Genomic DNA, 24,740 nt, shown 5'->3' on the forward strand with positions numbered 1-24,740 from the left:
AGAATTTTTATTTCTCATACATTCCCAGGTGACACTGATAGTGAAGAGAGACTACAGTTTGAAAACCACCAATCTAGGTGATGAAGCACAGTAGGATTTAAGTATTCCAGGAAGGAAATGTCTGAGGATTACCAGTACATTTCTCAAGGTGACTTTGTCTGTTGCCCCTCAGGGAAAAGGCAAGAGAGGGATTATGCTTTTAAACTATGTGGTTAAACTATTTTATTTTGATAACGCATATTACATAGTCTATGTTGAATCAACCAACCTCCAATATGAAGGGTTTCCCAAACTAGAAGCCAAAACTGGCACTCAAAGATTTCCATGATTTTGTGATGACTCAAATTATTATCTTGTTTTAATAACCTATGCTGTACGGATGTATTTCTCTAAAAATTTGGGACAGGCTCTCCTCTAGGCCCAAGGAGGATCCTGTATCTATCTATATAGTCAAATGAGAGCAGACTTAAAAATAATTTACATGTTTAAAAGACTGTCTCAAGAGCCCAGGCTATGGGGAGGAGTACTTCCAGTCCAGCTGCTTTTCATCATGGGGGAAAAAAATCAAAGTTAAGGGGCCCCCAGGGGTTAGGACTCCCTTGGTTTCTTCCCCTTTGGAGTCTATGAGCTGCGGTACAAATAGATTGAGTTCCACAAAAAGGCCAAGGTCATCCTGGCTGCAGAGAAAGGTGAGAAACAGCTCAACTTTTCACTGAATCAATCCTTCAGTCCTAGTCCTTCCTTCAGCTTTCTCAAAAAGGACACATCCTGACTGGCTTGACTGAAATAGATCCACTCTACCATAAAGTAAGGTAGCGAGGGATAACTTGCATCTTATTCCACAAGGAAGATTACCTGGATTACCTATCCTTCTACAAATCAGCATTCTTTTTTCAGCCCAAGCATTAAATATAACAAATGCCATCCTCTGTGTTACTGATAGCAAGAAACAACTGAGAATGGCAAAAAAGTCACCACTTTGCCTGCTTAAAGCCACCTGTCTTCCCTATGCAGATATAAACAGAGGGATAATTACCTTGCCAAGGTCCTTGAAATCAGATATGGTGTTAGAAGGGTATGAAATATGGAAGACGACTGTGCTAATAGGTTGTGAAAGATGAGGACAGATCAATCATGTACAACCCCAAACTGAGTGCATTCTCTGCTCAGACGGAAATTATACGCAAAAGGAGTTGGGAACTGTCATAAAAGCACAGGGATTAGTTACTAATCTATTATGGTTATGAGGCTTTTTAAAAGACATTAGGGAAATACAAAGAAATAATCAGATGATTAAAGATAATGACACAATTTTCAAGGCAATTAATAACATACAAGTTTTGGAAAGGAAATAATAATAAAAGCACCTTATTTAGGCTGGGCGCAGTGGCTCACACCTGTAATCCCACCACTTTGGGAGGCTCAGGTGGGTGGATCAACTGAGGTCAGGAGTTCGAGACCAGCCTGGCCAACATGGGGAAACCCCATCTGTACCAAAAATATAAAAACTAGCCGGGTGTGGTGGCGGACGCCTGTAATCCCAGCTACTTGGGAAGCTGAGGCAGGAGAATTGCTTGAACCCAGGAGATGGAGGTTGCAGTGAGCCGACATGGTGCCACTTAACTCCAGCCTTGGTGACAGAGTGAGACTCCGTCTCAAAAAAAAAAAAAAAAAGGACCTTATTTAAACCCTGAAATTGGTCATATCTAAATATTCACACAATTCATTTTGATTAATGTAGGAAAATAGCTATATAGGTAATACATTTTTAACCAGAAATTCATAAATTTCTAACTAGGATTGACCAATACTAAATCAACTTTTCCTCCCCCTGTGAGTTGTTTTCCGGTTAAAAACCACTAGTATTCCTCAGCTTCTCTTTTAATGTCAATGAGGTGTGCATGAAGTCATCTTGCCATATAAAATATTCCTCCCATTTTAAAACATTAAACTATCTTTCTGTGTTAATTCAAAGAAGCCAACAACTTTATTTTCCACATTTTAGTATGAGAAACACAGCTGCTGACTATTATTCACCTTTTATGATCTGCTGAACCTAAAATTAAAAAAATGTGTTGCTAGATAAGGTTAAAACAAGTTACCTCATACTGCAATGGAGTTATGCCCAGAAAAACACTAATACACAATTATAAATTTCTAAATGTATCTAATTATACATCTTTCTCATGAAAGAGTTCACTTAAACATTTTCTTTAGGTACTTATATTAAATGTGGACTAACAGAAGAAGCAAAGGACTGGCAGTTAAAAACCTATGTTTGAATCCTAGCTCTTTCACTATTTAGCTACTTCAGTTCATAAAACTGAAATGTGTTCATCTCTCGATATTACTGCTAACTTTGTTTTTGATAAGAGGGGTGTCTCACATGCTTGAACGAATCTGATGAAGTCATACATCTTTTCTTCAACAAAAATTAACACAATCCACACATTTTTGCGTACAGTTAGGGGCTTCAAGTAATCACAGAAGTCCATGTATCCTAAGAACCCTCTAGAATACTGGATTACAATGGTTCCTGCTGTTTTAATATAAAAATGCCATTTCCGCATTCATATTCTCTCTCACACACACCCTTAAAGTCTTGCTGTGCAACCTGTACATGTACCAGAGCTCACAAGCTTACGCTTTTAAACACATAAAATAAATGAAGTTTTATCTTCATTGGCAAAGATTCCCCCCTTGAGGCATGTTAAGAGTGATTGTGTGTAGTTTTAGATTTATATCAGGACAAGCTAGATACTCAAATCAGTTATTTTATTAATTATTATCCTAAAAAATCTTCAAATTTGGTTACAGCAGCTTAATTAAACCTCAGATAAACCTTAAAAATCAAAATATGTTTTGTATACCTAGGGTCTAATAGGCACGAACAGAGCTATGCAAAACTAGGTTTGGATAAGGATTTAATTGTCCACATATATTCAGTCACATTGGTGAAAGCAGTAACTGCAGCTGTGCGAAAGTCGCAGCTGTTGTAATTAAAGACAGACACCCCCCCACCCATTCCCCCCTCAGGAGCAGCTAGCTATCATTATTTTCAAAGGGCAGTAATTACAAAGGCTTTGCATTATGTGGATTACACATTCCAAGGATATAGGATTGCTACCAGACTTCGGGGACTATCCTAGTAAGCAAAATTGTTCATTAAAGCAATCATCAAATTTACGTACAAGTTTTAAATTTTCTGAACTTTGCTTAGTTTGTCATGCGAGTTTACCTCCCTTTGTGAAATAGAGCTATTTCTGAAAAGTTAATTTCTAATCATCTTGCCCTACTAGCTGACTAACTTTATAAAGTTGGAAGTATTATTACAAAGCAAGAGTAAATCCCACAGAACATCAATTTTAAACATGCTTAATTGAACAAAAAAATTAGTTCCTCTTTGATAAAGATAAGTAACAAAATATAAACGGAAAGAAGATGAGGTTATTTTTCACCTTTGATATCACATTTAATACATTCAGAGGAAAACTAATCCCAACTGTGCAACACATTCAGGGGCTGGAGATTTAATGAGATTCCATTAGACCTAACAGGATAATATGTAGGCACTTCAAATCCCCTCTATCATCCTTCATGAAGCCAAGCTATTTTGAAATAAATGAGAAATAGGAACATAGCAAAAGCAGATCAAAGCAGTACATTTACCAGAAATTATAAATGCCAATTTTCCAAAATTTTTGGGTATTGTGAAAATCATAATTTGTTTTCTCTAACTTAAAGAAATTTTGTAATCCAGTACAGTATATCATCCTTCAGTACAATTAAAAAAAAAAACTTTAAAGTGCTCAAGTACACTAGTAGGTGTGCTGGGAGAAAAAGTGACCTTCGGATCTCCTGAAATTGAGTAAAAGCACTATAATTATACTTCACTGATTTTGTAAAACATTTTTTAACATACTAAAGCCATATACTAAAGCGGAAATTATCACTAGCTGCTAGGATTAAAATTTCAAAAAGTGTCAGTGGAAGTTCTTATGCTTTCTTTCTACTGGCCATAAAACTCCTACAGGTAACTTCTTATGTTTGCCTAGTTCCATGAATTCTTTTATAGAACTCAGAGTCTGACTCTGTTGCCCAGGACTGCAGTGATGTGATCACGGTTTCCTGCAGCCTTGACCACCCGGGCTCAAGCAATCTTCCCATTTCAGCCTCCCAAATAGCTGGGGACCAAAGGCTTGCACCACCACGCCTGGCTTTTTTTTTTTTTTTTGGTAGAGACGAGGACTATGTTGCCCAGGCTGGTCTTGAACTCCTGGCCTCAAGCAATCTCCCACCTTGGCCTCCCAAAGTCCTAGGATTAAATGGCATTATTTGGCACTCATCCAAATAATTTATTTAAAAAACAAAACATACATGGGTTTTGATGCTTAAGCACTCTCCCTCAAATTTTGACATCTTTATGACTAGGTAGGGTTCAGATTTTAAAATACCTTTGCAATAAGGTAAACAAAGATTTATGTTTTGTTTTTTAATTAAAGGCTTTTAAGAAAGTGAGCAATAGCAAAGCATTAAACGTATCTCTAAATACTGATTTCACTCCTCCAGTTCCCTTAACTTCAACTGTTAAAACGAACTTTCCCTTTCAAGCAGCGATGATATATTTTGGATGAACCCTAAAACCTTTTAAAAATATACAAGAAATTTAACTATTTTCTCAATGTGAACTCAACGACATTTTAATTAAAGCTTGTATCACTTTATTTTTATTTTTTTGAGACAGAGTCTCGCTCTGTCATCCAGGCTGGAGTGCAGTGGTGCAATCTCAGTTCACTGCAGCCTCAAACTCCCATACTCAAGCGATTTTCCTGCCTCAGCCTCCCGAGTAGTTGAGATTACAGGCGCGTGGCAACACGCTGGCTAATTTTTGTATTTTTTTGTATTATTATTATTATTATCATTTTTTGTAGAGACGGGGTTTCCCCATGTTGCCCAGGCTGGTTTCGAACTCCTGGACTCATGCGATCTGCCCGCCTCGGCCTCCCAAAATGCTAGGACTACAGGCATTGAGCCACCGCGCTCGCCAAAGCTTGTATCACTTCTATTCCTTCTCCACCAACACACAGTCATCAAAAAGGAAATTCAAAAATAAAAACAAGCGAATTGGTACCACTTCTACTTCATACTTTGAAACAGTCCCACATTCACCCATCACCCCCAAAAGCAATCAGTGCACTTAGGGCGTTGGGGTGCTTCACACTGCACTTGGAGCTCACCATTTTTAAACTTGAAGGGAACCGTGGTATCTTCAAAGCTTCCGAGTTGCCAACGACCTCAGCCTCTCCACCTTCTCGAACATATCATCCCTGGGCACTGTCTCCCGACACAGCCAGCGCGGTGGCCGTGCGCCTCAAACTGAGCATTCCAAACGCGGCAACTCAACCCAGAGCGCGGAGAGGATGGAAACTGCCTGAAAGGATCTATCCGCGCAGGGCTGGGCTTGGGACGCGGCTCACACGAAACTGAGGCAGGAGTCTCTTCCTGCACCCGCACCACGCCGGGACCCGAGGGGTTTCACTCCCGTCACAGTGCCGAGCCAGGAAGCCAAGAGCTACCAGGGGGAAGCAGCCCCGCAAAACCTCCACTCAGCCTTACAACGGCCACAGCGCCGGGACACGCGGCACCGCATCCCGGGCGCGCCAGTCCTCCTGCAGTAGGGGAACGCTCCCCTCAGGCTCCCGCGTAGGAGCCCAGCGACCCCCGCGCCCCCCTCACCTACCGAGGCTCCCCCGCGTCCACCGGCTCCTGCAGCGAGACAGCCGGCGGCCGGCGCCGGCGGGCACGGTCCGAGCGCGGGCTCTGCAGGGGAGGACGAGGCGCGCGGACTGCCAGTCACCCGGACGGCGTTCCCCACCCCAGCGCTCCAGGGTCGCGAGTCCCACAGGAGTCCCGAGTTGTGGTCCCGGGGCGGGCGGGGCCTCCATGAAGCCCCGCCCCCCTCCCCCGCCCCCGCGGAGATCCCCACGCACCACGGAGATCCCCACGCACCACGGAGATCCCCCCGCGCCCTGCGCAACCCGGCTGCTCCGCGCTGCCTTCTGCTGACTACAAACTGCGCCTCCAGGGAGCCGGGGCGAGGCCGAGGCCACCACCAAGTTGTGGGGCTCTCTCCTCTCGCTGCCTCAGAGCAGCGAGTTTCTCCTCAGCTGCAAACAAGGACGCAGGTCCAGCTCCGTGGGGCTCAGCGGGGGCAGAGGGAGAGCGAAAGCGCGGGAACCCGCGCATCTGAGGAAAGCTCAACATTTCACTTGTAGAGTCGGCTGCCCTGGCCCTTGGAGGCCCACCTTTGGCCCCAGAGTCCCTGAATCAATGATAATTAACTTTTTTTTAACTTTTTTAAAAAATTTAATCGGGAAGCCCCGAGCCAGAAGAGTAGCGTCTGAGACGCCCCATAATTAACATTCTTCACTCCTTAATTTTAATTTACCTCACACCTTACTAGCTGCTAAACCTCCTCTCCTCATCCGCCACATTCCCCACAAACCTTGAGCTGTCTTCTTTGCTCAGTCAGTTCCTCTGACTCAATCTTAGCACGCTACAGAACTTCGCCCACTGCCTTCCCTGGAAGCCTCAGGAACACAGCAGCACCCCTCAGCGAGGTGCGCGCAGTGAGCGGCAGTCCGGAAAGCAGTAGCGCTTGCGCACTGCGCCGGGGGCGGAGCCAGAGGCCCTGCACGTGGAAGTTCGAAGCCTGTAGGTGGGGCCCGCGCAGGAACGGACTCCTGAGAGCCTTTCCATCCATGTCCTGAAGCGAACTGTGTGTTCAGTGCCTACTCCGTGTACATGTAGTAGGCCTTTAACAAAACGATCATTTGTCATGGCTTTCTAATTTAATTCAAAAGGAGTTAGAAGATCGGGGAGGACTTTACATGTTGCTCAGCTAATGGCCAAATCCCTTAGCTAAGGCTTCAGCTTGGAGCTAACAAGTACATCCAAGTTTCAGGGATCTAAAGCATGAAGATTTTTACCAGACTCACTTGGTCGGGTGCGGTGGCTCACGCCGGTGATATCAGCACTTTGGGAGGCCCAGGTGCGTTCAGGAGTTTGAGACCAGCCTGGGCAACATAGTGAGACCTCCTCTGCCAAAAGAAAAAAAAAATCCTTGCACTCATAAAATTAATTCTACTTCATAGCACGGCTTATGAAAGCCTGATTCAGAGGCTAATAGATTACAGAATCGAAGTCTTCCAGTCCAGTCACTCAGATTTAGTTTTACAATTGCAGGCCTGAGGGTCACTGCATCCTTCAATGGGTGAATCCTTTAGGGGTGAAGACGTTGGAGACAGGCAGCTTAAAAGATGCAGTCTTCGGCCGGGCGCGGTGGCTCATGCCTGTAATCCTAGCACTTTGAAAGGCCGAGACGGGCGGATCATCTGAGGTCAGGAGTTCCAGACCAGCCTGGCCAACATGGCGAATCCCAGTCTCTACTAAAAAATGCAAAAATTAGCCAGGCGTGGTGGCGTGTGCCTGTAGTCCCAGCTACTCAGGAGGCTGAGGCGGGAGAATTGCTTGAATCTGGGAGGCGGAGGTTGCAGTGAGCCGAGCTCATGCCACTTCAGTCCAGCCTGGGCAACAGAGTGAGAGTCTGTCTCTTTCTGTCTCTCTCTGTCTCTCTGTCACACACACACACACACACACACACACACACACACACACACACACAAAGATGCATTATTCCATTTTCCAATAATCACTATAAGGCAAGTTTTAAGTGTATTTTACAAATGGATTGAAAGAGGAGCTTCAGGGATCTGTGAATACCGTAAATCTGAGAATTTTCTTTTTTTTTTTTTTTTTGACGGAGTCTAGCTCTGTTGCCAGGCTGGAGGGCAGTGGCGCGATCTCGGCTCACTGCAACCTCCGCCTCCCAGCTTCAAGCGATTTTCCTGCCTCAGCCTCCCGAATAGCTAGGATTACAGCCACGCGCCACCATGCCCAGCTAATTTTTGTATTTTTAGTAGAGACGGGGTTTCACCATGTTGGCCAGGATGGTCTCGATCTCCTGACCTCGTGATCCGCTCTCCTCGGCCTGCCAAAGTGCTGGGATTACAGGCGTGAGCCACTGCGCCTGCCCTAAAATGTTTCTTTCATTATAAGTTCAATTTAGTGGAAAGACGTTCTTCAACTGTCATCAAATTCTAATATCAATGACACTACCCCATCAAAACACAGTCAGAATTTCTGTTTTCTGTTTATGCTCCTATAAACCAATGGTATTTTAAAAACTTCTTTTAAGTTCCAATTTTACTGTGTGTGAAATAAAATTTTATTATTCCTCTTAATAACCTGTTTTGGCCGGGCAAGGTGGCTCACACCCTGTAATCCCAACATTTTGGGAGGCCGAAGCAGGTGGATCACTTGAGGTCAGGAGTTTGAGACCAGCCTGGCCAACATGGCGAAACCCCGTCTCTACTAAAAATACAAAAATTAGCTGAGTGTGGTGGCATGCGTCTGTAATCCCAGCTACTCGGGAGGCTGAGGCAGGAGAATCACTTGAATCCAGGAGGCAGAGGTTGCAGTGAAACCACTGCACTCCAGCCTGAGACTTCGTCCAAAAATAAAAAATTAAAAAAATCTATTTTTGACAATAAATTGAAAGTTCAAAATTTATATATTTTTCATTTTCTTCTTCATGACCATTATCTGTCTTTTTCAACTTAAGAATTAGAGTACCTAGCAATTGTACTCCTAGGAGTTTACACCCAAGGGACATGTATAAAAATTCCATAGCAATACTATTCATAATAGCAGAATACTAGGAACAACCGGAATATCCTGAATAAAAATTGTGGCATATTTCATTCATTGGAATATTTAACAGCAATGAAAACAGAATAAACTACAGTTACATGCAACGACATGCATGGATTGCCTAAGCAATATTGAGGGAAAGAAGTCAGACAGAAGAGAATGTATATTGTGAGTTGCCAATTGTATAGTTTAAAAATAGACAAAACCAAACTGGTATGTAAGTATGCATACTTATGTGTCTAAAAGATAGAGAAAAGCAAGGAAGTGATTTTCATGAAAATCAGGATAGTGGTTATCTTTTAGAGTAAATTGTCATTAGTGTGTTATAGGATTTTAGGTAATTTTTATTTTTTGTTTACGCTTTTCTGTAATTTCCAAATTATCTACAATGAACATGTGTTACTTTATAACCAGCAGGGGAAAACTAGATGTTATTCTCAAAAATAAATAAAAAAGGATCAAGGTCGAGTGCCACAAGAAAATTGAAAAAAAGAGGTATCTTGTGAACAACACTATAAAACTATACCAAATCTACAGCTTCAGTTTACTCCTATTTCCTTTATCTCCATCCTTTTCTATTTAAAATTCCAAAAGAAACAAAAACTATAATAATCTGCAATTTATTTTCTAGAACATTACTTTTTATCCCTTATCTTTTTCTTAGATTTACTTTATTCTTACATTACTGTCTTGAATTGATTGGCTAATGTTCATCTTCTTTTGCATTCTTTACTTTTTTCTTTTTCTTTCTTTTTTTTTTTTTTTTTTTTTTTGAGATGGAGTTTCGCCCTGTCGCCCGGGTTGGAGTGCAATGGTGTGATCTTGGCTCACTGCAACCTCTGCCTCCTGGTTCTAGCGATTCTCTGCCTCAGCCTCCCAAGTAGCTGGGATTACAGGCCTGTGCCACCACACCCAGCTAATTTTTGTATTTTTTTTTTAGTAGAGGTGGGGTTTCATTGCATTCTTTTCTTGAATTGATTGGCTAGTTTATGTTTTATTTTCTTTTTCATTTCATTTCTTAAAAAACAAAATATTTTTAAGACTATAGCTCTACCTCTGAGGTCATACATTGGCTTCATCCTATGAGTTTTCATAAATAGTATTATTTTCATGATTGTTTTTAAAAAATAATTTGTATTTGCATTTTTCATTTTTTCTTTTGCTGCCTGCTATAGCATATAAAGTTTAACATACACACATTATGTCTATCTTATTGATTGTATTATTCAGACGATTCAAATCTTACTTTTTTTGGCATACTTCGTACTTTTGTCTTTTTATCTAAGTCTTAGACAAATGTCCATTTCTCCTCAGATTTGTAGTCACTTTTTTCATATATGTATAGCTATATTATTTAGTACATAAAGCTTTATGAATACTATGTATTGTGCATATTGGATCTTGTATTAAAATAAAGTGAATCCCTTTATCAGATTTTAAATGTTTTTTTCCCTCTGTTGAATTCTACTTTAAAGAATTATTATTGTTACTCCCTTCTGTCTTTGCATTTGCTTCTTGTTTCTTTATCCAATCTTTTGCTTTTAACTTTTCTGTGCCATTTGGTTTCCATGTATATCTAATGAACAGTGTACAATTAAATGTTACTCCATTTTAATCTCCTTTCTTTCTTTCTTTCTTTCTTTCTTTCTTTCTTTCTTTCTTTCTTTCTTTCTTCTTTCTTTCTTTCTTTCTTTCTTTCTTTCTTTCTTTCTTTCTTTCTTTCTTTCTTTTTTTTTTTTTGACAGAGTCTTGCTCTGTCACCCAGGCTGGAGTGCAGTGGTGTGATCATAGCTCACTGCAGCCTAGAACTCCTGGGCTCAAGCCATCCTCCTGCCTCAGCCTCCCAGTAGCTGGGAATACAGGCATGCACCACCACACTGAGCTAATTTTTTTTATAGAGATGAGGTCTCCCTGTGTTGCCCAGGCTGGTCTTGAAGTCCTAGGCTCAAGCAATCCTCACACCTCAGCCTCCCAAAGTGCTGGGATAATGGGCATGAGCCACCGTGCCTGGCTTAATTTCTTTTTTAACAGGAGCGCAAAAGCTTTTATAGGTATATCTGACATTAGTCATCTTGGTTTAGCTATTTTTAATGCATCTTTGCTGTTTCTTTTCTATCTTTTGTCATGTGGGCTATATTTACTTTTGCTTTCCTCTAGTGTTTTGGCAGGTATGGATATTTTTGTTAACCAAATAATACTAAAACCAGTACTCTGTAATTATCAATACAAATGGAAAGAGTATCTATTGGCTCCTCAATTGATTAAAGAAATTAGCATAATTTTCATATTAATTGTTGATGTCATCTGGAATGTTAGACCCAAACATTAAGAAATTAATATCTCATTTAATCCTCAGAACAATTCTGAACAATGCCATTAATCTCATATTGCAGTTGAACAATCTGAAGCACAGATAAATCATTTCTGAAGTACATACAGGTAACAAATGGTAGAATGAGAACTCAAATCCAAGGGCTTTGACTCTAAACCTCACTTTTTTCCCACTGTAATATGCTAAGTGAAAAGAATAAACAACATTCTTATCAAACTCTAAGAGCACAGATAATTCATTTGTCAAATTTTAAGCTCCTAGCAATGTTATAACCTTTACAAGATCACGTCTTCAACATTTTTTTGAGCAAATTGCTGTAGTTCCAGGCAGTGCTGGGTACATAAAAAGTGCTGCTCAGCAAATACTGTTGACTTAAATCCAAATAAAAGAGATCTTCAATTGAGAGTTTAATTATTAATTTATTGATGAGAAAGCTACCATTTAATCATTTCCAGCATCATCTCTGTATAGTAAGTGATGTAGAAAGAATCACTTGAATAGTTACGTAATTGAAAGGCACATATGCACCCGATTTCCTAGGGAAAGGATGTAGTGGTAACTTTTCTGCAACTTGAAAATGGCTTCATCTCCCAATACTCTCTTGGTGTGAAAATCTTGAGACTGGGGAGAAAATATGCAAATTTACTCCCGAACCAATGAGCTTCTGAGAGCAAAGAGAGGGAAGCATTGACCTACTTTAGGGTCAATGTAATTAAAACTTCTCTGATGAACTGAGACGGTCCCCACTGGGAAAAGCTGGCAGTATGTCTCCCCGAAGGACCCCCATGAATGAGCACACTGTGAAGTAAGGGAGAGTGTGGCAATGGTGGCCAGCATCGGTACTCAGTCCAGGCTGCATCCAGAAGCTCTTCCTAAAACCAGCCACTCCAGCATGGGTAATCAATGGCTCTGTAACCTTACGAACACAGGCTTGGGGAAAGAGACTCTTCTCCCTAGAAGAATCTCTACGGCCTCTGCAGGAAGCTGGATGATCAGTAGCTCTGCCATAAACATAAGCAAGGGTGCAGAGATAATGCAGGGACTGCTGTTTCAATAGTAAAATGAAGTGACAGGAGTGAGAATGGCAGTAACAAGTGCACCAGCTACAGAAAATAACAGTATGGTAGTAGACTGATCACTCCTCTTCTTACTTCACATAGCCTTTGGAAAGCAGAGTTGGTGCCTTGGTACTTATTAAGCCCACTTGGGGTTCTTAAACAATTCAGGGTTGAGGAGGCAGGCTTCATGTAGGACTACCAGATCCATAAATAAGTAAATAAAACTACCACAGTTTTTAACTTTAAGTATATTTCATGCAGTATTTGTCTGAAATTCAAATTTAACTGGATGCCTTGTTTTTGATCTGTCAACCTCATCTCCAAGGTAAAATTACTGAATATTTCAATCATTTTGTCAGATGAGGTCCCAGATAGGGGTCACACCAGTTAATAAAGTAGACAATAAATCGTATTTTCTTCGTAATCCAATAGTATCTGTGCCTACCACTCTTTATTAAAGCATTTAACACTCTCCATTGCAGTCACTGATTTTCTTATGAGTCTTCTTCAATTCCCTGTGAGATATTTGAGGTCAGGCAATGTGTTTTCCCCATCTCCGTATCCCTGAAGCTCAACACAGTGCCTGAGATAGTCATAAATATTTGTTGAAAGCTAAATGAATGCTTGAGTAGATTAATTCCAGTTTCAATGAACTTGGCTAAATTGTCATTTCATCCAGTAGAGGGCAGCTGTGTACCCAGTACTGCAGAGAGCAAGCCCCACATCAGTGCTGAGTGAAGCAGACTTTTGAACTCGAAAAAATCTATTACCTGCAGCTCGCTGCTTAACAGCAGTGTGGTCCCTAACCCCATGCCCGTGCCAAAGATTCTTATTGTTCTCTTGAAAAGCTTAACCTAATCTCAACCCATCCTTTCTTCTCTTTAGAAATGCAGAAACTCTCTTACCTGAAAATACTAGAAAAAACAGATCCAACCAGGTGATCTCTTCTTTTTTGAATAACAATTGTAGGTTGATAAATCTATGTAGAATTCTAAATATTCTAGGCATTGCCATTACCCTTTAATATATTCCATTAATATAATCTTTAAAAAATTATTTCCATATGACTTTTAGTTTCATGTCAGATATTAAGCTGCCTATCAGAGACAAATAAAACTAAAAAAAGAAGTAATCATGTTAATATATATTGTATGAAAGGGAAAAAAGCATGATTACTCCCTTATGGGTGTTATACTTTTTGTGGTTTTCTTTTTTTGTTTTGTTTTGTTTTATTTTGAGACAGAGTCCCACTCCATCGTCCAGGCTGGAGTGCAATGGTGCGATCATGGCTCACTGCAGCCTCAACTTCCTGGGCTCAGTTGATTCTCCCACCTCAGCCTCCCAAGTAGCTGGGACTACAGGCACACACCACCACACCTGGCTAATGTTTGTAATTAGTGCCCTTATAAGAAGAGGAAGAGACCCTAAAGTGCTCTCTTTCTCTGCCTTGTGAGGACACAATGAGAAGGCAGCTGTCTGTAAGCCAGGAGGAGGGCCCTCACCAGAACCTGACCATGCTGACAACGTGATCTTGTGCTTCCAAACTCCAGGACTATGAGAAAATAAATGTCTGTTGTTTAAGCCACCCAGTTTATGATGTAGTGTGATAGCAGCCTGAGCTGACTAAGACATTATGTATACCTAATTTTGTATTCATGATTTTCTATTGTTTTCCTTAAACATGGGTTCTCAAATTGTATGAGATTCAGGACCCCAAATCCTGGCTCCAATTCTGGAAATAGGAATGATTCTTGTCATCATATTAGGGAAGCAAAATGGAGGTTCAGGCAGTTACCTCAAGTCACAGAGCTTACAGAGTTCAAACTCAGATCTGTAATTCCAAAGTCAGTTTAAAGATCAGTTTGACTGTCTCCTTTAAGGGGTTTGGGTTCCTTATTTCTAAATCCTGTCTTTATGAGGAATGTAGTTTGTACCTGCAGAGCATTTGCATGATCACAGTTTCAAATTTCAACTTAAATTTATATACAAGTGTAAATTCCTTAATAAAAAATATTAAGTAACAAGTATTGGTGAGAAAGGAATATAAATTATTATATCATAAAGACACATGCATGCATATGTTCATTGCACCACTATTCACAATAGCAAAGACATGGAATCAACCTAAATGCCCATCAATGGCAGGTTGGATAAAGAAAATGTGGTACATATACACCATGGAATACTATGCAGCCATAAAAAAGAAGGTCATGTCCTTTGCAGGAACATGGATGGAGCTGGAGTCCATTATCCTTAGCAAACTAATGCAGGAAGAGAAAACTAAGTACAGCATGTTCTCACTTATAAGTGGGAGCTAAATAACAAGAACACATGAATACAAAGAGGGGAACAATAGACACTGGGGTCTACTTGAGGGTGGAGGGTGGGAGGAGGGAGAGAATCAGAAAAAATAACTATTGGGTACTAGGCTTAGTACCTGGGTGATGAAATAGTCTGTACAGAAAACCCCTGTGACATGAGTTTACCTATATAACAAACCTGCACATGTAACCCTGAACCTAAAATAAAAGTTTAAAAACAAAACATAAAAACCTCCAGGTATTGGTGAGGGTGTGGAGAAATTTGAACTCTCATATGTTGCTGGTTAGAAATATACGGTGCAGGTGCCAAAGCCCTCATTGACTATGAGAACTCAAACGAAGCTCTGGATGAGGCCCGGTTAAAGAGCAAAGATGTCAAGTTGGCTGAGGCACACCAGCAGGAGTGCTGCCAGAAATTTGAACAACTTTCCAAATCTGCAAAAGAAGAGCTGATAAATTTCAAACGGAAGAGAGTGGCAGCATTTAGAAAGAATCTAATTGAAATGTCTGAACTGGAAATAAGACATGCCAGGAACAATGTCTCCTTTTTGCAGAGCTGTATTGACTTGTTCAAGAATAACTGATATGCCTTCACTCAGAAGAAAAGAAACGAATGTGAAAGAAAGCCAAGCATCACGGAAGATTTACTACCACGGAAGACTTATTAGCTTCAACTTTAGTTTAGAATTATGTGAATAAATATGTTGATTTCTACAAAAAAAAAGAAGAAAGAAAGAAATACACGGTGCAGGTGTTTTGGAAACAGTCTGGCAGTTCCTCAAAAAGCTAAACATAAAATTACCATATGACCCCACAATATATACCTACTGTACATCTGAGAAAATTGGAATCATATCCACACAAAACTTGTACATGAATTTTCATAGCAGCATTATTTATAACAGCCAAAAAGTGGAAACAACCCAAATGTCCATCAACCGATAAATGGATAAACGAAATGTGGCATATCTACACAATGGGATATTATTCAGGCATAAAAAGGAATGAAGTTCTGATACATTGCTACAGTATGAATGAACCTGGGAAATGCTACGCGAAGTGATAGAAGCCAGAAACAAAAGATCATATATTGTATGATTCCATTTGTATGAAATGTCCAGAATAGGCAAATCCAGGGAGACAGAAAATAGATTACTGGTTGTGGTGAGGAGAGGATGGTGAATGACTGCTAATGTATATGTTTCTCTTTGAGATGATAAAAATGTACTGGAATTAGTGTTGTTAGTTGCACAACATAGTGAATATACTGAAAGCCACTGAAATATACAATTTCAAAGGCTGAATTTTATGGTGTGTGAATTTTATCTAAAAATAGGTTTAAAGGATTAAATTTCTTAGTCTTAGAGGCATGTTATCCTTTTACCTACAAAATCATGATAAAATAATACAAAAGACTGACACACTGAAAACAACCATGGAAAAGAAAACATTTCTGAAATACTTTTTGAAAAAGACTTACTGAAGTTTTAGCACGAGATTTCTTTTTCCATAGGGTCCATAGGGTTTTTTTGCACCTGTTTGGAAAGAGATGTACTTGTATTAATGGTGCTAGCTGAATAAATTTTTTGTTATACAGAGTTCTAAGCATATACATGGCACTGAATAAATATGTTGACTTAGGGATTGATTTTTCAATCCTAGTCCAACCCATAAATTACTGACCTTATGCCTAAGAAGCAAGAGATTTGAGAAATAAATGTAAATCTAAGAAGAAGGCAATGGACACATTTGATGTATCCTCTGGTTCTTCAGCAAACATTATCTCTAGCTCTACTCTGCTACAAATTCTTCAAGTGAAAGGTAAAACTCTGGGGGGTAGATTTCACACTGAAACCCTTCAGAAAGCAAGTTTCTTAGAGGCTGAGGCAGGAGAATGGCGTGAACCCGGGAGGCGCAGCTTGCAGTGAGCCGAGATTGCGCCACTGCACTCCAGCCTGGGCAACAGAGCGAGACTTCGTCTCAAAAAAAAAAAAAAAAAAAAAAAAAAAAAAAAAAAAAAAAAAAAAAAATGCCATAGGATACAAAAATTAGACCGGAGTGGTGGCATGTGCCTGTAGTCCCAGCTACTCAGGAGGCTGAGGTGGGAGGATCACTTGAGCCCGGGAGGTCAAGGCTGCAATGAACTGTGCCGGTGTCACTGCACTCTAGCCTGGGTGACAGAGCAAGACCCCGTCTCAAAAAATAAAATAAAATAAAAATAAATGCCATAGGTATATTTCCTTGGGAGTTATTTTTGTTCCCTTCCTGAAAAGCAATTCTGTTTGTCCCAGCTACACTTTCTCTCACTCAGAGTTCAGATCCGTTCCTTTAAACTTGGAATAACGTGTTCTGATTTTATATTATTATTATTATTATTTGAGACAGAGTCTTGCTCTGCTGCCCAGGCTGGAGTGCAGTGGCATGATCTCGGCTCACTGCAAGCTCTGCCTCCCAGGTTCATGCGATTCTCCTGCCTCAGCCTCCCGAGTAGCTGGGACTACAGGCGCCTGCCACCACGCCCGGCTAAATCTTTTGTATTTTTAGTAGAGACGGGGTTTCACTGTGTTAGCCAGGATGGTCTCGATCTCCTGACTTCATGACCCACCCGCCTTGGCCTCCCAAAGTGCTGGGATTACAGGCGTGAGCCACTGCGCCCAGCTATGTGTTCTGATTTTATTTACACCCAGTTATTATTAAATGGGTACAAATGTGTATGCCCCATCTTTTTATCTTTTTTTTTTTTTTTTTTTTTTTTTTAAGCAGCTTGTATCTTTTGCAGGTTCTTTGAGTTTTCAAATTTCCCTGAGGACAATAATTAGAAGTTTTTAGGTCTCTTCTCTTCCAGAAACATTTCTTTCTTCTAGAGGGGGTTCCTCTGCTTGTTTATCATTAATGTTTTATTTATGCTCTTGTTTTGTTTTGAAGGTCTGGGGACTCTAGTTTGTTCGTGCACACATTTCAGTGACAGATGAGATTGTGCAGTACACAAGCTGGCCTGGAGCGCCTCTAATTCTGGAAGTCTGTTCCATGATAACTTTTCTCATGATGAGGAGGGGAGACAGGGTTCTAGAAGAGAGTGGGCGGGAATGTGTGGACAGACAGGATTCCTTTCAGAGTGGGTGCAGATTGCACAGGTGTATAAAGACCAGCTAAGCTCAGGCCCTTCATTTGCTGTAGTAAGACATTAACATGGAGACAGAGTGTATAGTATATTTCACCCAGCACATTGCCTCATTTCCTTTTTTCTTTTGTGTCTGTTGTGGAGTTGCAAAGCCTCACTGTCCTCGTTGGTCTTCCAATTCATTTTGAAATTTATTCTCATCATACCTAACTTGGAAGCAAATGCCTCAACCAGGTATTCTGTATGCAAACAGTACAATTAATTATCTTATTTCATGACTCACTCCAACTCCAACTCACTATGAACTTGGAGTTTCTCCTAGAAACCCTTGTGGGGAGTGGTGCTCAGCTGTGCATCAGGCCTTTATTTTGGGCTGCAGGTTTCTAGTTATAGTTTCTACACTGGGCAAGGAACTTCCTTTTATGTATTTTCTATCACTTGAATGAGATTTTGACAGGTATAAGATAAACACATTTGCTTAGATCACTATCTTGAATGAGTTAATATGCAAGTTTTAAATTTTAAGGCATATTGTCAAAATCAACCTTCCAAAATAAAATTTGCATCAGCTTACACTTCTGTCAACAGCAGAGGAGAGTGCCAGTTTTCTCATTCTCATGCCAGTTCTCGGTGGGATCCCTCCTCTGAATTTTTCTTAGCCTCATAAATTAAAAAAGTGTGATTTATATTTGTATTTCTTTGATTGCTAGTGAAGTTAAGTATCTTTTCATCTGTGTGATTGCTTCTTAGCTTCTGTTCTTGGAAATTTTCTGTTTAATCCCTATTTATTTTCTATTGAAGTGTTTGTTCATTTTTATTGATTTAAAATATATTTGTACATATTCAGTGTATTGTTGTGTTTTTGGCATATGTTGCATGTTTTTTCCCAGTTTGTCATTTGTATTTTGTTTTTATGTATGGCATATTTTGCTCTAGAGCTTAAAAATAAGTTTTGTAGTCAAACCTGTCAATATTTTCCTTTATGGTTTCCGAGTTTAGTGTAATACTTAGAATATTCATTCACTCTACTTTTGTTAGAATTCTTTTTTGTTTCTTGAGATAATTGATCAATTTTCACATTTTCCTGTTTTTTACAGCTTTGAATCTTTCTCTGAATATGGCTGCGGCTGTATCTCCTTTGATAAGGAGAGTTATCATTGTTGCTTTTCTAAATAATCTGTAAATTCAGTTTTAATTTATCTTTTATCCAGAAGTTAGAGATGTCATTTAATATCTCCAGGCAATTACTTTTTTAAAAAGCTACCTTTTTGTTGATAGCTTCTATTTTAAATTTTATTTTGGTCAAAGATTTCTACTTTGTAGAATTTATTATTTACTAACAACATGATGCAATTTCAATTATTCTGGAAAACTCATCATTAACCTTCCTCATGAGGTCACTCACGCCTGTCATTATCTCTGTTTACAGATCAAGTCTTTCCCAACCTCACCTGAATTACTGTAATTTGATATTTACTGACTTCTCTTTCTTCAGAACAACTTTTCCTTTATACTTTCTTTCCATTTCTAGAAACATGTATGAAATCTTTTTATAAATGTAGAGAATGGTCTTTTGAGCCTTTTAGAGTCTTTTTGTAGATCCAGATCCCAGCTAGATGAGAAGCTGTACAGACCTAGAACTAGACCTGCAGGTAGTATAGGCCCTGCTGGAACAGGAATTAAAACAAGTTAAAGACTGTGTAAGCAAAAACTCAGTTGTATGTAAAAAAACCCAATTCCCCCTGAGAAAAAGAAAAAGTTGGAGTCCTTTAAAAATTAACTGCCTGTTTTTCTGTGGCTAGTGAGCCTTATCTCTCCTCATTTCCCAGGCATTGTGAAGACCCTGTTTCTCTAGCTGTGCAGCTGCAAGGTCACTAGACAGATAAACTCAAGTCACAAAATATGTTTTTCCTTGAAAAGTAAGAAATGATGTAATGCATGTCTCAATTAATTGAATAACTGTCTTTGTTTCTTGCTTCTGTAATATGCTTCCCCCTGCACAGATCTCCCCCTAGAAGTTCAAGACCAGGCTGAGAACATGGCAAAACCCCATCTCTACAAAAATACAAAAATTAGGTAGGCATGGTGGCATGCCCCTGTAGTACCAGCTACTGGGGAGGCTGAGATAGGAAGTTAGTTGGAGCCTGGGAGGTGGAGTTTGCATTGAGCCAATATTGTACTGCCCCACGAAATGCTTAAAAGGTAACTTAACTCTTTGTTCAGGGCTCAGTTCTTTGGCTGTTAATCCGACTGGGCCAGTGCACCTAAATAATAAATATCCTCCTCAACCCCATTGGTCTCTCTGATTCCTTATCAATTCCACTACACTGCAATAACAGATACAACAGCATGGCTGGGAGGATGGGAAGAAGGCCAGACCAGTAGGCAGAACAAAGTTTTTAAGACAGCTGGAAAATCCAACAGGATTGATCTCAGGATAGTCCAAATGCAGAGTAACCTGTGCTTTAAGAGGCTTGTGGAATAAATACAGGTGAATTCTGGAGGCAATGGAAAACAGATTCAAGTAGGTACATCAACCACTGGAGACAACAATGGAGAACAATTCAGGTCTCCAATCCTAAAAAAGATTGCCAGCCTGGAAAGGTGACCAAGATAAGAATCAGGAATGTGGAACAAGAGAGAAGAATGCTAGTCATTACAACTTAGGTAAAATATTAGAGATACAAAATAGTAGATGTAATGATATCAAATTCAATATGCTTGGCTTAGAATCCCTTGAATATCTTCTTCCTAAATTAGAATTGACCCCAGTGATGCAGTGTCTCCTGATTTAGGGTAGAAGGTTCGTAGCAGGAACGAGGGATACCAGGCATAATCTGACATAATATATGGAAAAACCAATTATCCTTTTGTAAGCCTCCCTTTGTAAATGGTGCTATACAGTGGTACATTATTTCTATTAAAAATAATTAAATGTTCATACATTGAAATACATTGATGATAGAACTAATAAATTTATCTATTATACCAAAATATAAATAGTAATATAGTTCCTACTTTGCTGAGTAAAGACTAGAATATTTTTATGTATATATAGAAAAATATCATGAAAATCTGAGCCTAACAGACTGTAAGCCCTCTATAAATATTTTTGAATTAATGAAGGAATAAATGAATAAGAATCATGGTATAATTTATAAAAACAAAAAAAGGAGGGGAGAGAAAAAGTTAACACTCATTAGAAGGAGAATAAAAATTCTAACACAGGCTGGGCGCAATGGCTCACACCTGTAATCTCAGCACTTTGGAGGTCTGAGGCAGGAGGATCACGAGATCAGGAGTTCGAGACCAATCTGGCCAACATAGTGAAACCCCATCTCTACTAAAAATACAAAAAAAAAATTAGCCGGGCGTGGTGGCGGGCGCCTGTAGTCCCAGCTACTCGGAGAGGCTGAGGCAGGAGAATGGCGTGAACCCGGGAGGCAGAGCTTGCAGTGAGCCGAGATTGCGCCACTGCACTCCAACCTGGGCGACAGAGCAAGACTCTGTCTCAAAAAAAAAAAAAAAAAAAAAAAAATGTAAAGCCCATTGACTCCCAGATCTAGGTCATTAAAGAGAAGCTATAGGTCGAGCACGGTGGCTCATGTGTATAATCCTAGCACTTTGGGAGGCCGAGGCAGGTGGATCACCTGAGGTCAGGAGTTCAGCAACATGGTGAAACCCTGTCGCTACTAAAAATACAAAAATTAGCCAGGCATGGTGCTGTGCAACTGTAGTCCCAGTTCCTTGGGAGGCTGAGGCAGGAGAATCACTTGAACCCGGGAGGCGGAGGTTGGAGTGAGCTGAGATTGCACCACTGCACTCCAGCCTGGGCAACGCAGTGAGACTCCATCTCAAAAAATAAAATTAATTAATTAATTAATTAAAATAAGGAGAAGCTATAGAAGTTGTGGCACTCGGTGTGTGGCCAATCTCCTTCCAGGAAGAATTGATAGGCCTGACTTCATCACTAGGGTGGACCGGAAGGAAGGCTTAGGAAGTGCCAAGATCTGGCTCTGGCTGATAAGGGCTATTGTTTGTCCTATTAGTTTCCTGATGCAAGTTCATTAGAAGCCTGGCCATCAAGTAGCCATTGGAGGTGTATAGTGTAAGCCCCTTCCAAAGAGAAAATGGGAGCTGCATATTTCTACCTCTCTTCTGCACTACTCCAACTGGGTGCAGCCCCTGGAAGTGTTTGCACACCTGTTTAAAACCCTCTCTTTGTTCCATGATCTAGGGAGACTCACATATGCCTAATCCCTTCTGCTCCCAGAGCTAAGAAGCTCAGGATGGAGTCCTCTGGGAGGTAGCTGTAATAGTTTGGATACTTGACGCATGGCATAAACCCCTTCCTGGGAGAAACAAAGAACTGCTTTTTGTTTTGTTTTGTTTGTTTGTTTTGTCATTGTTATTGTTTTTTGAGACGGAGTCCCGCTCGTCGCCCAGGCTGGAGTGCAATAGTGCTGTCTCGGCTCACTTCAACCTCTAATCCCAGGTTCAATTAATTCTCTTGCCTCAGGCTCCAGAGTAGCTGGGATTACAGGGTACTGCCACCATGCCCGGCTAATTTTTTTTTTTTTTTTTTTGTATTTTTAGTAGAGACGTGGTTTTACCATGTTGGCCAGGCTTGTCTCAAACTCCTGACCTCAGGTGATAGGCCAGCCTCAGCCTCCCAAAGTGCTGGGATTATAGGTGTGAGCCACCATGCCTGGCCAGGAGCTGCATTTTAAAGCCCCTTTTCTGCACTGCTCCTGGGGGATAAAGCCCCTGGAAGTTCTTACATGCCTGTATAAAACTGTCACTTTTTTCTGTAATCTAAAGAGACATGTGTATGCCAGTCCCCTCCGCCCCCCAGAACTGGAAAGTTTAGGATGCCGTTTTTTGGGTGGAAGCTATAAAAGTTGGGATGCTCAATGTGTGGACCAACTCCTTCCAAGAGGGCTTAATAGACATGGAGTTATTTCTGGGTAAGCTGGGCGAGAAAGCTCAGGAAGTACCAACCTGCTTCTCAGGTAGGCAGGGATGCTTTAATACTTGTGTATCCCTTCAACTCCCTGATGCAAGTTAGTTAGAAGCCAGGCTGCCAAGTAGCCACTGAGAGAGTGTGTTATGAACCCCTTCCAGGAAGAAACAAAGGTTGTATTTTAAAGTCCCTTCTCTTCATTGCGCCCAGGGTAGGAAGCCCTTGGAAGTTCTTGAGAAACAATGTAAAACTGCTGCTTTTTCCCTGCAGTCTAGAGAAACTCACACGTGTCTAATCCCCTTTGCTCCCAGAATTGGCGAATTAAGAATCAAACCATGGGGAACCTCAGAGTTAGGGTGCTGTATGTGAGGTGCAAACCCTCTTCTCCACAGGGAAAAGCTGGGTATTCCCTTCCCAGTTTGATGGCGCAGTGCCCGTGGTGGGGCCCATCCACAAGTGTGCCTCAGCTCTTCCTACCTGTACGATGCAGATACCTTCTCAGTTGCCCGGTGGGTAGGAGTCTCTCAACTGGTCTCCAACTTTCTCCCAGAAGGAGTTAACCCATGAATAGATATTTATTTGGTGTGTCTGTGGATGGAATCAGGAGCTTCCTATTCTGCCACGTTGCTGATGTCACCCAGAATGTTTCTTCCAACATCATGTATTGTCTTTCCAACTGCAGGGAGACAAAACTTTACTTCTGCCCTCTTAGAGTCTCAGGTTAGGCCTGAAAATTCAGTTGTCATAAGACACATTAACAAAAGAAAAGCATACAGATTTTATTTTACATGTACATGGAAGTTCCCACAAGAAAATGAGGACCCAAAGAAGAGGTACATCCCAAATACTTATATCGTAGGTTGGACAAAGAGTGGCAATTGTAAATAACTAAAAAGTATGGGAAGGCAAAATAAGACAAGAGTTATTTTAACAAGATCTGTTTATGCAGATTTTCGTCAGCCTTGACTCCCTGCCTCTGGTGATAGGAATTTTTTTTTTATCCTGTACAGAAAGAGAAGAGTGACCTCAGAGTGGCCCTTTTATATCTGCTACTTTTCATGTGCCTTCAGCTCAAAATAATTCTTATGCCAAAGTGACTTTTTTTTTTTTTTTTTTTTTTTTAAGACAGAGTCTCACTTTGTTGCCCAGGCTGGAGTACAGTGGTGCGATCTTGACTCACTGTAACCTCTGCCTCCCAGGTTCAAGTGAATCTCCTGCCCCAGCCTCCCGAGTACCTGGGCCTACAGGCTCGCATCACCATGACTGGCTAATTTTTGTATTTTTAGTAGAGACGGGGTTTCACCCTGTTGGCCAGGCTGGCCTTGAACTCCTAACCTCAGGCGATCCACCTGCCTCGGCCTCCCAAAGTGCTGGGATTACAGGCGTGAGCCACCACGCCTGGCCCAAAGTGGCATATTTTGGAGTGGCATATTCTGCCACCCTTCACAACTAAACTTTTTAATAAAAAAGAAGAATATTATATATAAAGAGCTTGATAAAATTAACTAACATAATTATTGCTATAAACTTTAGTGTCCAAAGGAGAAATTTAATCCAGCATTTACAAGTGGCCTTCATAATATTATCATTTTCCTTTTGTATCAGATATCAACAATCCATTGGTCTGGTTTTAATACATATGCTGTCAATGTAACCCTACGCAGGAAAATTGCAGTATGCCAAAAAAGAAAATAAAACCAATTTATCCAGTGACAGCAAGACCTGAACAAAATTATGAGTAAGGTTGGGAGTTTGTTAATAATTGATTTGGTCAAATGCAGAGTGAGTTGTCACAAGAAGATGAAGAGTGGCCAGGGCCTCAATATTGCATTTTAAATGGAATAGGAGGTGAATTCAGGTACTGCATGCTCCCTGGAGGCTGCTAAGCCCAGTACTCGTACAATGCATGCTGTATCACAGTGGCACAGCTGTTGCCCTGGCAAACACTAATTCTTTTTTGCCTCTCTCCTATAAGCACAGAAGACAACTTTCAAGAAAAGAAGTTGAGGCTAGTGCATAACGTTGACAAAAGCAGAAAGAGTGTCTGCTATGGACTGAATCGCCCCCACTAATTCATACGTTGAAACTCTAACCCCAAATGCCACTGTATTTGGAGATAAGGCCTTCAAGGAGATAAAGAAGGTTAAATAAGATCGTAAGAATGGGACCCTAA

General features: G+C 40.6%; 2 protein-coding genes across 2 annotated transcripts in view; one reads left to right on the forward strand and one right to left on the reverse strand.

The window, feature by feature from the left end:
• Window positions 1–5,791, reverse strand: part of TEX15 (testis expressed 15, meiosis and synapsis associated) — an 83,969-nt gene extending 78,178 nt beyond the window's left edge. The window contains exon 1 of the mRNA XM_063610891.1: window positions 5,741–5,791. The gene's annotated coding sequence lies outside the window, so the exon portion shown is untranslated. The remainder of the gene's footprint in view (window positions 1–5,740) is intronic.
• Window positions 5,792–11,996: 6,205 nt separating this feature from the next.
• Window positions 11,997–15,114, forward strand: LOC134731568 (sorting nexin-5-like). Its single transcript, XM_063611018.1, has 2 exons — window positions 11,997–12,126; window positions 14,772–15,114. The coding sequence occupies exons 1-2, from the start codon at window positions 11,997–11,999 to the stop codon at window positions 15,065–15,067; spliced, it is 426 nt and encodes a 141-aa protein (XP_063467088.1). The 3' UTR covers window positions 15,068–15,114.
• The last annotated feature ends 9,626 nt before the right edge of the window (window positions 15,115–24,740 follow it).

This window comes from Symphalangus syndactylus, chromosome 10 (genome assembly GCF_028878055.3).
Source record: "Symphalangus syndactylus isolate Jambi chromosome 10, NHGRI_mSymSyn1-v2.1_pri, whole genome shotgun sequence".
NCBI classification, from domain to species: domain Eukaryota; kingdom Metazoa; phylum Chordata; class Mammalia; order Primates; family Hylobatidae; genus Symphalangus; species Symphalangus syndactylus.